The sequence below is a fragment of the Esox lucius genome, chromosome 22 (genome assembly GCF_011004845.1).
Source record: "Esox lucius isolate fEsoLuc1 chromosome 22, fEsoLuc1.pri, whole genome shotgun sequence".
Classification (NCBI taxonomy): Eukaryota; Metazoa; Chordata; class Actinopteri; order Esociformes; family Esocidae; genus Esox; species Esox lucius.
In genome coordinates, this window is record NC_047590.1 from 19,361,328 (window position 1) to 19,374,435 (window position 13,108).

Sequence of the window (13,108 nt, forward strand, 5' to 3'; positions counted from 1 at the left end):
ACCACAGATGATGTGCCATTTGTGATGTCATTAAGAAACATTCCATTAAACATGACAATAAAGTAGTTCAGCAGAAAAAAAGGACTCAGAACTCAACTATCTCAACTATTTTCTATACACATTTGCTCCTGCTTAAATAATGACTTCAAGAATATTTACTGCATTTTGCCTCCTGGTGATGTTGACGGTCATCAAGTTTGAAAATCTTCAGGATTTCCAGGACACCTTGATGCCACCAATGGTACCCAAACAATGGGCTAGCACCCCACCCCTGCAGGGGGACTTCTTTACAGACCTGGGCCATCTTGTTCTTGAGCTTTCAGAGACCACAGCCAAGATCACTAGATTATTGAACAGCCAGAGGACCAAAGAAGCCCAGGAAACATTTCTAACTGGTGCCCAAAAACCTCTCCCAACACCCGGCATGGTACAGCAGAAATCTCTCCCAACACCTGACGTGGTGCAGGAACTTCTCCCAACACCTGGCGTGGTGCAAGAACCTCTCCCATCACCCGACATGGTACAGCAGGAACCTCTCCCAAAACCTGGGGTGGTACAGGAGCCTCTCCCAACACCTGGTGTTGTAAAAACTGAGCCTCTCCTAAAAGCCAGTGTGGTACAGCCACAGACCGGGCCTCATTGGATGAGTGGGATAAATAACCACCAACAGGTGAGAACCAAGGTGGCCTTGATTTATCCCCCATCCGGAAGACTGTCACAGGCCCCACCTAGGAACTGGTCCAAGATTTGGGTCTGGGACATTCTCTCTGTACTGGATAGTTTTTCCAAAAGACTGATAAGCCTGACTATCAGAATAAACCACCACTACAAGGAATCCAGGGAGCTCTGGATGGGAAATGAAACATGTCTCAAGACTGCTTTCCCATAAATAAACCTACAAAAAAAGTAGATATTGAATTAGGGACCCTAGCAGCTGAAACTATGACATCAGTTAATCTTCTAGAATCACGACTGGCCCAGAGACCTTTGGCCCAGGAGCCCCAGACCCACCAACCTCTGACCCAGGTGACCAAGCTACCTCTGACCCAGGTGACCAAGCTACCTCTGACCCAGGTGACCAAGCTACCTCGGACCCAGGTGGCCAAGGAACCTCTGACCTAGGTGGCCAAGCTACTTCTGACCCAGGTGACCAAGCTACCTCTGACCCAGGTGACCAAGCTACCTCTGACCCAGGTGACCAAGCTACCTCTGACCCAGGTGGCCAAGGAACCTCTGACCCAGGTGGCCAAGCTACTTCTGACCCAGGTGACCAAGCTACCTCTGACCCAGGTGGCCAAGCTACCTCTGACCCAGGTGGCCAAGGAACCTCTGACCCAGGTGGCCAAGCTACCTCTGACTCAGGTGACCAAGCTACCTCTGACCCTGGTGACCAAGGGACCTCTGACCCAGGTGACCAAGGGACCTCTGTTCCTGGAACTTTTACCCACTGTACTCTGTCCTAGGAACCACTTGCCCAAGAACACCTAGATATGGAACCATTGATCCAGGAACCACTGGGCCAAGAAAACCTAGACATGGAACCACTTGCCTAGGATCCTCTGTACATGGAAAAACAGACCCTGGAGCCTCCGACCTGGGAGCCACTGACCCAGGATGCTGTGGACATGAAGTCTCAAGCCCAGGAACCACTGTCATTGATGGAAGGCAGTGAGTGTCAGGCATACTGGATATGCTTAATTGTCGCCTGCCTGCTAGGGACCTTCTGTCTTCGGAAGATCACCCTGAAGAGGCCTCAACAGGTATGCTGCAGCAATATGAAAGAACTACAAATAATAAATACACAAGCATTACTATAAGAGAATCTAACTGAAATATCTTGATTCCACTCTTTAGACACCCAAGAAAGCCCTACTGCGAAAGGCAACGAAGAAATGCTGCAAAGACTGTTAATATCCTTGTACTGTTGTCTTGGTCAGAATGTCTGATCAGACAATAAGATGAAGGAAGCCGGCTGTCGACACTTGAGTTAATACATGTTTTATATCTGAATTATGGCATGGGCAACATTTTCTTTCTGACTACACAGTACATTGTTTTTGTAAAATAGGTACATGTTTTTGTTTATATTTTCCACTAAAGTATTTGTAAGTAGTAACTAGCGCGCCACCCCATATGCATGTCTTTTTACATAACTGAGGGTAAATTAGAGACGTTGTTGTCTCAAGCGGTTTAATGCCTAAAATTGTATGGCATGATTAAGAAATTAAATATTCAAATTTCAATCACGTGGAACTAAGTGCCATTTCAAATGAGAATGTAGCAATGTATACACTCAATTTAGTCCATTTTCCAGGAATTGCTTTTAATAAACGTGTCAAATTAAACGTTTTTTACAGGACATCAGATTCCCAAATAACCGTTATGACAGATGCTGCATTTAAAATGGTAATAACGCACCATTAAAAGTACAGCCCACTGTGTTCCCCTCCTATGCATGGTTAGTCTACATGTCTCACCAGCTTTCTGTGAACTTCGGCCTAGAAAGATAAGATGTTTACGGCCCTTGAGAAGTTTAGCCAAAACTATAGCTATCTGTTGTAGGCACATCCTGTACAAGTGGGCAGAGACGAAACACATGATGGCCTTACTAAATGACTGGAATACATTTTGAATAAGCAATATGATTTCATTGTACTATGAATTAACAACAATTCTACCACATTCCCTTCTTTTGATACTATGTCTCAACAAAAACAGAAAACCAATTTGCAGTGGGTGGGACATCAGATAAGATAGTGATGGGGTTGGGGACGACAGGGGAACCAGCATGTGTTCATTAACAGGTCTGAGATCTTGAACAAATAGCCAGCACGACATTCACAACTCCATATGGACTTATTACATGATATTCTAAACGCGTTACTTTTATGCCATATACACTCACCTAAAGGATTATTAGGAACACCATACTAATACTGTGTTTGACCCCCTTTCGCCTTCAGAACTGCCTTAATTCTAGGTGGCATTGATTCAACAAGGTGCTTAAAGCATTCTTTAGAAATGTTGGCCCATTTTTATAGGATAGCATCTTGCAGTTCATGGAGATTTGTGGGATGCACATCCAGGGCACGGAGCTCCCGTTCCACCACATCCCAAAGATGCTCTATTGGGTTGAGATCTGGTGACTGTGGGGGCCATTTCAGTACAGTGAACTCATTGTCACCAATTTGAAATGATTCGAGCTTTGTGACATGGTGCATGATCCTGCTGGAAGTAGCCATCAGAGGATGGGTACATGGTGGTCATAAAGGGATGGACATGGTCAGAAACAATGCTCAGGTAGGCCGTGCCATTTAAACTATGCCCAATTGGCACTAAGGGGCTTAAAGTGTGCCAAGAAAACATCCCCCACAACATTACACCACCACCAGCAAGTGCACAGTGGTAACAAGGCATGATGGATCCATGTTCTCATTCTGTTTACGCCAAATTCTGACTCTACCATCTGAATGTCTCAACAGAAATCGAGACTCATCAGACAAGGCAACATTCTTCCAGTCTTCAACTGTCCAATTTTGGTGAGCTTGTGCAAATTGTAGCCTCTTTTTCCTATTTGTAGTGGAGATGAGTGGTACCCGGTGGGGTCTTCTGCTGTTGTAGCCCATCCGCCTCAAGGTTGTGCATGTTGTGGCTTCAAAAATGCTTTGCTGCATACCTCGGTTGTAACGAGTGGTTATTTCAGTCAAAATAGCTCTTCTATCAGCTTGAATCAGTCGGCCCATTCTCCTCTGACCTCTAGCATCAACAAGGCATTTTCGCCCACAGGACTGCCGCATACTGGATGTTTTTCCCTTTTCACACCATTCTTTGTAAACCCTAGAAATGGTTGTGCGTGAAAATCCCAGTAACTGAGCAGATTGTGAAATACTCAGACCGGCCCGTCTGGCACCAAAAACCATGCCACGCTCAAAATTGGTTAAATCACCTTTCTTTCCCATTCTGACATTAAGTTTGGAGTTCAAGAGACTGTCTTGACCAGGACCACACCCCTAAATGCATTGAAGCAACTGCCATGTGATTGGTTGATTAGATAATTTCATTAATGAGAAATTGAACAGGTGTTCCTAATAATACTTTAGGTGAGTGTAGATCCAATTATATTGATGAAACTTACTGTAAGGAGTAGGCCTAGGCTATAAAAGATGAACACAGTCTAATGTGCCATTTGTCAGTTCCTGCGCTTATTTCCACCCGAGTCAAGTGCTGCTATAAACACACAATGCAAATCTCTCTACACACTTAAACACAATTTTCATAGAAGCTTCCATAACATGCATTTAGTAGACTTTCAGTGGGTAAAATAACTGTTAGTTCAATTAATTCAAATTATTGGTGGGCTACCATCTTCGCCCAATCGCCATATCCTTACATAATGTAATGATTGGATACTAGAAAAAATCTAATTTTGTTGACGTGGTGGGGTGTGTAATAATTTTTTTACATTTAATTTAAAATAATCAGCAATGGAGTGGTCACAATCTTTGCCAAATGACCATACAAGGGCTGTCGCAATTACTTAAACAACTGCCTGATCGTAATTATTTGCAACGATATTTTTGCACTCTGAATAAGGGACTTTCGTCAAATTTTAGAAACGTCTCAACAAATAGCCTACCACACGAAAAATGTCAGTTTCCATAGGAAAAGTAGACCACGCGTGTGCAGGAGCGCCTTTGACATGCTCTGTGGAAAGTTTTAAATTTACTTACACTCGTTTGCTTCTTAATTTCAGTATGTTTAACCCTGGTTGAGAAATTTTTTTTTTCTAATGTAGCCTAATTTCGCATTATAATTGGACAAACCCGTTTCAATCGTTTATTTGTGGCATCAACTCTGAGCTAAAATAGAAACACATTCAAGCGTGTGTAAAATACTTTGGCTAATATAATCAGTTGATATTTGTCATTTCCAACCATATTTCCGAAGTAGATTTTGCCCATTCAAATGTATGGATAAATGTATATTGTCCCATCCGCTGAAACCCCGTGCTCATGTCTAACCATAAGAGGGAAAGGAGGCTCGCGGTTTTCTTGGCAACGTATCATATAGGTCACACAATAGTAGGCCATTTAATATTTTAATATGCTTTGATCAATGTTTTTATTTATTCAGCATATTTCCCACCTGACAGACGATATTTGCATCTGCATGACACGTGATACCACCTTGACATGACGCGCGCGCACACACACAAATCAAAAATACCAAAACGTTGCCCCATCTGGTGGCAAATAAGCAATTATTTTAAAGAATTACACCTATAAAAAATGAAATAGAAATGGCGGATAGTGCGACTGGCAGAAATTCGGTGGTCCATGACAACAAGACTTCGATTATGACGTCATAAAAGAGCCCTGGTCAAAAGTAGCTGACTCTCAAGGGAAGCAGTATCATCTTGTAGTCATCAATTATGATGTCATAAAAGAGCCCTGGATATAAGTAGTGTACTCTCAAGGGAAGCAGTATTTTATAACTTCAATCATTTCAAGACACTTCAACAATGTACCTGTCACAATACTTCCAATTACTTTTCTTCATTAGCTGTACCACATTTCAGAAAATAATCGACTCTCTCCATTATCTGAGCCAGTTTGGACCCCTCCACCTAATTCCTCTAGACCAGTTCACCTTCAATGTGTTGAGTAGTGTTCCCAAGGATGTTCTGTGTTCATGGCTGACCAGTCAGATGAATGGAGGACCTCCCACATCTGGAGTGGATCCCTCCCAGAACCAGGTTTGTTTTGCCTAACTGTTAACGTGTAGTCTGAAATGGCAACGTAGATGCTATAGAGTAGACAACAGGATTTGATTTCGAAGGGTATAATTATTTATTTATTTATTTACAGGGACAATGGCAACATTTACTTTGGAGAACGCCTCCCTCTGCATGTCAGAACAAGCCCAACACAGCTCCAGCCACCATCCAGACGAACTCCAGCTATGGACAAGATCCAGATGACTTCATGGACTGGACGGAGGGCCCCCAGAAGGATAAGAACAAAATTGGTCAATGGCAGAATAAATACCCCTGTCGTCAGGTTGAGGAACCTATGGACGTTGATGTTGTGGGCAACAAACATTTACCTCCAAATAGGCCTCTCTCTGCATGTCAGAACCAGCCCAACACAGCTCCAGCCGCCATCCAGAATAAGTCTTGCTATGGACAAGGTCAAGATGACTTCATGGACTGGACAGAGGGCCCCCAGAAGGATAAGAAGAAAATGGGTCTATGGAAGAATAAATACCCCTGTCATCAGGATGAGCAACCTATGGACGTTGATGTTGTGGACCACAAACATTTACTTCCAAATAGGCCTCTCTCTGCAAGTCAGAACCAGCCCAATACAGCTCCAGCCGCCATCCAGAAAAAGTCTTGCTATGGAAAAGATAAAGATGACTTCATGGACTGGACAGAGGGCCCACAGAAGGATAATATGAAAATTGGTCTATGGCAGAATCAATACCCCTGTCGTCAGGTTGAGCAACCTATGGATGTTGATGTTGTGGACAACAAACATCTACCTCCAAATAGGCCTCTCTCTGCAAGTCAGAACCAGCCCAATACAGCTCCAGCCGCCATCCAGAAAAAGTCTTGCTATGGAAAAGATCAAGATGACTTCATGGACTGGACAGAGGGCCCACAGAAGGATAATATGAAAATTGGTCTATGGCAGAATAAATATCCCTGTCGTCAGGTTGAGCAACCTATGGATGTTGATGTTGTGGACAACAAACATCTACCTCCAAATAGGACTCTCTCTGCAAGTCAGAACCAGCCCAATACAGCTCCAGCCACTATCCAGAAAAAGCCCTGCTATGGACAAGATCCAGATAACTTCATGGACTGGACAGAGGGCCCACAGAAGGATAATATGAAAATCGGTCTATGGCAGAATAAATACCCCTGTCGTCAGGTTGAGCAACCTATGGATATTGATGTGGACAACAATCAATCAAGATTAAGTAGCAAAAACACAGTGAGTCCAAGCCAATCAGCTGGTACAACCAAAACAACCGTCTGGCGCCGCTCATCAAAAGCAGCTACTCGTTGGTCATTCTCACATCAGAACAAAGTGAAATGTTGGCCATACAGTCAGACAACCCGTATCCAGGCAACCAGGCAACAGACACCAAATGTCACGGCCTGATTCCTTCTGAAACCCTGCCTGTCCCAGACCACGTACCTGCCTGCCGCCCGTCTGTCTCTCAAGTTCATCGATCTGGTACCGAACCTCTGCCTGACCTCAACCACATACCTGCCTGCCGCCCATCTGTCCCTCAAGCTCATCGATGGTGTTCTGAACCTCTACCTGACCTCGACCCCATACCTGCCTGCCGCCTGTCTGTCCCTAAAGCTCATCGATGGTGTACCGAACCTCTGCCTGACCTCGACCACGTACCTGCCTGCTGCCCATCTGTCCCACAAGCTCGTCGATGGTGTACCGAACCTCTGCCTGACCTCGACCACATACCTGCCTGCCGCCCGTCTGTCCCTCAAGCTCATCGATCGTGTACCAAACCTCAGCCTGTCCTCGACCACATACCTGCCTGCTGGCCGTCTAAATAAACACTCCATTTTGGCATGTATCTTTGATTGCAGTTCAGTATTCTTTTGCAATCTCCATTTGGTTACTCTGCACCCTAAAAAACTGAGATTATCTTTTGTAATGAGAAACTGTAACATTTGAATACATTATTATTATTTATAACAATGCATATGCGCACAAACACACACATTAAAATACCTAATTTTTTAAATAACGATACACTAACAGTAGTGGTTAACTCAAAACAGGTAGCAGCATAGACAGGCTGGAGAACATTCACTGACAAAACTTGTTTCTCTCCTCTGGGGCATGTGTATCGCAGAACATGTTACTGTTCCACATAAAGTTAACTATCCTATGCTCCTAAAAATACTTCTAGCACTTATGTCTAGATCTGCCTGGGAGTATAACAGAGTTAAACTGATATAATTTATACAGATTAAATATGGCAGGTGCTATTTGCACCCAGGTGTCCGTAGCCAACAATGCTATTTGCACCCAGGTGTCCGTAGCCAACAATGCTATTTGCACCCAGGTGTCCGTAGCCAACAATGCTATTTGCACCCAGGTGTCCGTCGCCAACAATGCTATTTGCACCCAGGTGTCCGTAGCCAACAATGCTATTTGCACCCGGGGTGGAAATAGCCCATGTATCTATTTACACCCTGGTGTATATAATGGCAGACAATTTGTAGCCATGTGTCTGTAGCCAACTACCCGAGTACAAATACTCAAACTGATCACACACCAATACTATTTGCATTGATCTACATTTACTTTGACTTAAATGGTAAACACCCTATGATTTGGCGAGGTAATGACTTTATTCTTCTGTAAGATTCTGTTTTTTTACTACAGCCTGTGTATGCATGTCACTAAAACCAAAAACACCCAGAATACCTAGTATCAGTTTACATTTTTTGCATGATGCACACGTAAGAGCATTATATTCACATATTTGGCCTTGGTCGGCTAGCACAAAACATGCATATCTGTGCTGAGCCTTGGAATTATTAATCATATATGTCACAAGAAACAATGTGTAAAGTCAAATTAAGGTCATCAAATGCACCTTTGAAACTTTGATAACATGTATGTAAATTCACCCATTCCCCAATGTCCCCGTCTAACGTTAGCTATTTAATTTAACAACATAACATTGGACAAATGTTTCTACAGTCTAACATCGAACCATTAGCCCTATTACTCAGCAGGGGCTAGCTATAGCGGCATCGGCAGTTCGCAGAGGCATTTCCGGTGGCAGGTTGAGATGCCATGGCATCTGCCCCGTTAGCAGTGGCATTTTTAGTGGCAGGTTGAGATGCCAACGATTTTTCCTGAGATGCCACGGCATCTTTCGCCGTTTATATGGTATTTCTGGTGGCAGCCTGAGATGCCACAAATTTACTCGACCGATTATGGGGTAGAACGGTGGCAAACAAGGGCTGTGTCTGAAATCACCCACTACTCAACATATACAACCAAACCAGTAGCCTGTCGTACTGTAGAGGAAAGAGCATATCTGACTGCAACTGCTGGTGTTTGTAGCATTTGCTAGTGGGATACCTTATAGTTTATAAATGTTAACATTTGCCAATATTACACTTGGTAGCATTTTCATGACCCTATTTCTTCATTTTTTTCAATGTTTCTTTGATTATTTATAATATTTTATTTGTATTACAGTCTGTTATGTTGCAGTGCTAAGGATAGAAATTGGTGGTAGCCTATGTTTTCTTTTTTATTTAAAATGCAATGACAAAAGACTGCAGTTTAAAGCATGATTACATCAGGGGAACAATATTTAGGATGGTGCCCCCTATATTTTTTAAATCTTGACATATATTTTTTTCAGACCCTGATCAGCAGAGATCAGCAGGATGACTATAGCTTTCTGAAGAGCGATTGTGAAGCTCTGACTGTCGCCATGCTGGCAGTAGCCTATCTCCTGGATAAAAGATGTGGAACGTCGATGGAGCTGAGGCCGAATATGAAGCCTGTAGCTGCGGCTAGCGGGGGAATCAACTATTAAAAAAAAACTTATATTGGTAGTGACAGCCGAAGATAGACAGGAAAAGAGGCACAGAGAGAGAGGGGAAGACATGCAGCAAAGGGCCGCAAGTTGGATTCGAACCCCCCCCCCCCATCAACTATAAAGACAAAAACCTTTTTTGTATAAGGCTGTAAAAATGGTATTTCTTCTGTAAAGTTGGGCATGATTTATAAAACATGAATCAGTTTGTTTTATTTTTCTTACAGGTTATATTCTAGTGTACTCAATATGCCCAAAAATAGGCTACCAAAGCAAATCTCTTAGCCTTTGTGCAAACGTACTTTGCATTAAAGGTGCTTCTGATTATTCTGTAGTAAGATAACTTTGTACACATTTTACAAAAGAAAGTCACAAACTTTTTGTTTTATAAATGTTATTTATACTGTATTATAACTTTCCAGTGGGAGATTACTTGACATTTCAACCTGTAAACATTTGGTGAGGTTTGCATTTGGTCAATATGCATCTGCTTTAGGCTACTAATGGATAATAGTACTGAGTTTGTGAAGTGTTTAAAACTACATAAATATCCTCACAGAGTACAACACCAGTGAAGAGACTCATTAATTAGCAGCCAGTGACTAATAATTTAACAGCACATGGGAATGGAAGCAGCAGCATGAGTTTCTGAGCAAGCTCTGGCTTCGTCTTTTGCGTCTTGCAAGTTGTTATATCCAATAGGCTACATCTAAAGTAAAATAACCTTTTCTTTCACCTGCACTCTTCTGTTAGCATTCATATTAAAACGTGCCTATATACTTTATTGTTTATGCTATCATTGTTTTCACCTGTCACCTGCAGGCACATGAGCACAGACAGAAAACATAGGAGCATAGATAAAAGCAGATAGACATAGAACACATAAATCACATAAATACAGCACATGACCACCAAAATCAAATGCATCATGTTTTATGCAATCGTTAGTTTTTATTATGTTGCCTAGAGCACAAAATGTTTATGAAAGGTTCCACATAGCATAAATAAGCTTCACTTTGCATTATAATATTAATCATCTGAATAGTTTGCTAAATTAAATTCAATTGAAAAAATATATATTATTACAATTACATTACAGTACACAAGACATCTTTGTGTGGTTGTGTAAAATGGTTGCCAGATTTGTGTTTGTCCTGTAAGAATATGAAAATCAGCCCTGATGGTTCATTACTTGCAATGCTTTATGTTGTTTGTAGGAACACTTGTTTTCTCTTAATGTATCCATTAAAACGTTACACAAAGTGTGCTGAGGCAACAGTTATTATAAGGACACTATATTATCAGTGGCATGAGGTGATTGTCAAATTTGAAAATATAGTTTATGGACTTAAAGTAATCTGTGGAGCATGATATGTAGCCTAAGAACAGTATAACACATGCCGATGTATTGGAAACATATGCATGTTTTGTAAATTATTTATGAAAATGAGGCTACAAGAGCTTCTTTGCTCTGGTGCCCAAATACTGGTATGTTGTCACTGACAAGGTGTCTGCAGGTTTGATTGATTGTGGTTTGTTACCACAATCAATCAATGTTTGTTGTATGACTGGAAGAATAAAATGGTCCTACTGTAAAAAATAAATATATATCTCTATATGTATAGTTGTTGGGATTAAATTTAATTGAACAAGAGAGAAGGAGGATAAATGCAAGGTAATTAAGTAGTACATTAATAATTGTCCAAAATGTAGCCTTTCAAACAAGGATTTCAAACAAATCAAATATCAGATAATTATAACTCCTTATAAGAAGCATAATGTACATCTGAAGCTGCAATACTTAAATTACCTTCCATACCTGGCAACCCTGTCATCTGAATCGTGTAAAGGGGATCACTGCCTTTTTCTCAGAGCAGCACTTGGGTGTTGTCGGTTGCTTGACCATACAATACAGCATCGCTTACTGTGACAGGAAGCTTTTTTGCTTTTTTTGATGTGTATTGAAGATGCTTTGGATACAGATTGCATTACCATATTTTTTTTAATTTATGTACAATTAAGACAATTATGAATATACAGTATACTGACATTTAATTTGGAGGGTTTTACATGGAACCCACAGTGTTAATAAATACTGCATTTGTTGGTAAAAAATTTTTTAATGTTTCGTTCAGATGTTCTGTAAATGCTCTATAAGTCTGAAATCTTCACTTGGGAAAAACATATATTATCAATAACATACTTGTTTTACTGCAGGGAAACCTTCTTATCCAACATAGCCTGGCTGTAGCTGACTGGTGTGATAAGGCAACATTCCATGGAGGACTGAAACTCCCTGCTGTCCTTTCGATGGACAGAGAAGAAAGAAAAGAAGCCATCCAAGAGATGGACACCTGGGATGGGGAACTGGATGAGGATTCTCCAGCAGAACTTTTTACATTTGTCTTTGAAAAAAAAAGGACTACGACAACTTCTGGGAAGAATGTGTTGATAAAAATAATTACAGACTCTTTGCAAGATTTGAGGAACAGTGATTGTTAAAATATTTGTATATTATGTTATATTAAAGAGTTTTGTTCCTAAATACAGCCTAGTAATTCATACCAAGACCTTTGTACATGGTTTTATATTAGAATCCTGTGATGCACAGATACATATAAATATCACCTAGTATAGTAAGCTATAAATGTTGAGGGTTTAAAGTCAATAATTTTGGATAGGTCATCTGTTACAACATCTTGTTTAATTTACAATCAGAAAGGGACAGCTGCCACAGGGGGCCAGTGGCAATTGCCACAAACATTGGCAGGTGCTTTGCCAAGTGTAAGCATATAGCCTAAACATTGTTCCCCTAATGTAATCATGCTTTAAACTGCAGTCTTTTGTCATTGCATTTTAAATAAAAAAGAAAACATAGGCTACCACCAATTTCTTTCCGTAGCACTGCAACATAACAGACTGTAATACAAATAAAATATTATAAATAATCAAAGAAACGTTGAAAAAAATGAACAAATAGGGTCATGAAAATGCTACAAAGTGTAATATTGGCAAATTTGTTAGGAACACCAGGCAATTTGCTGGGTCCACATCACACTGACTGCAATAACCAATATTGTGACTTTCATCACTGATACAAGACAAAGAAAACTGAAGACAAGAACTACAGTACAACTACAGACACTTGATTGGAAACTAACTTAATTCCTTACAGTCTAAGATTTTCCTAAATTAACTGATATGGTGAAGATTTTCCTAAATGAACTGATATGGTGATTTCATATTTATGAAGGTTTTTCTCACAAGACAGGTGGGAAACTGTACGATGACAATCCCAATATTGGACTTTGGCGTATTTGTGTTGATGCTTAATGATTGTTTGTTTGGACAGTGAATTGTTCCCTATTTTAAAGGTAGAATCTTTCACAGGTACAACAGGATATATGTGAGTCTTTTGTACGATATTGCAGCATTTATCATGATATGGACAAGGGCGGTTTTGATTGATCAGTGGACTAGGGGGAATGTTTGATCATGATGTAATGTT

At 41.0% G+C, this 13,108-nt stretch overlaps 1 protein-coding gene across 1 annotated transcript; it reads left to right on the forward strand.

Moving 5' to 3' along the window:
* Positions 1-5,463: 5,463 nt before the first annotated feature.
* LOC114830057 lies at positions 5,464-7,637 on the forward strand. The gene is made up of 2 exons (XM_029116782.2): positions 5,464-5,755; positions 5,868-7,637. The coding sequence occupies exons 1-2, from the start codon at positions 5,522-5,524 to the stop codon at positions 7,167-7,169; spliced, it is 1,536 nt and encodes a 511-aa protein (XP_028972615.1). The 5' UTR covers positions 5,464-5,521; the 3' UTR covers positions 7,170-7,637.
* Positions 7,638-13,108: the final 5,471 nt, after the last annotated feature.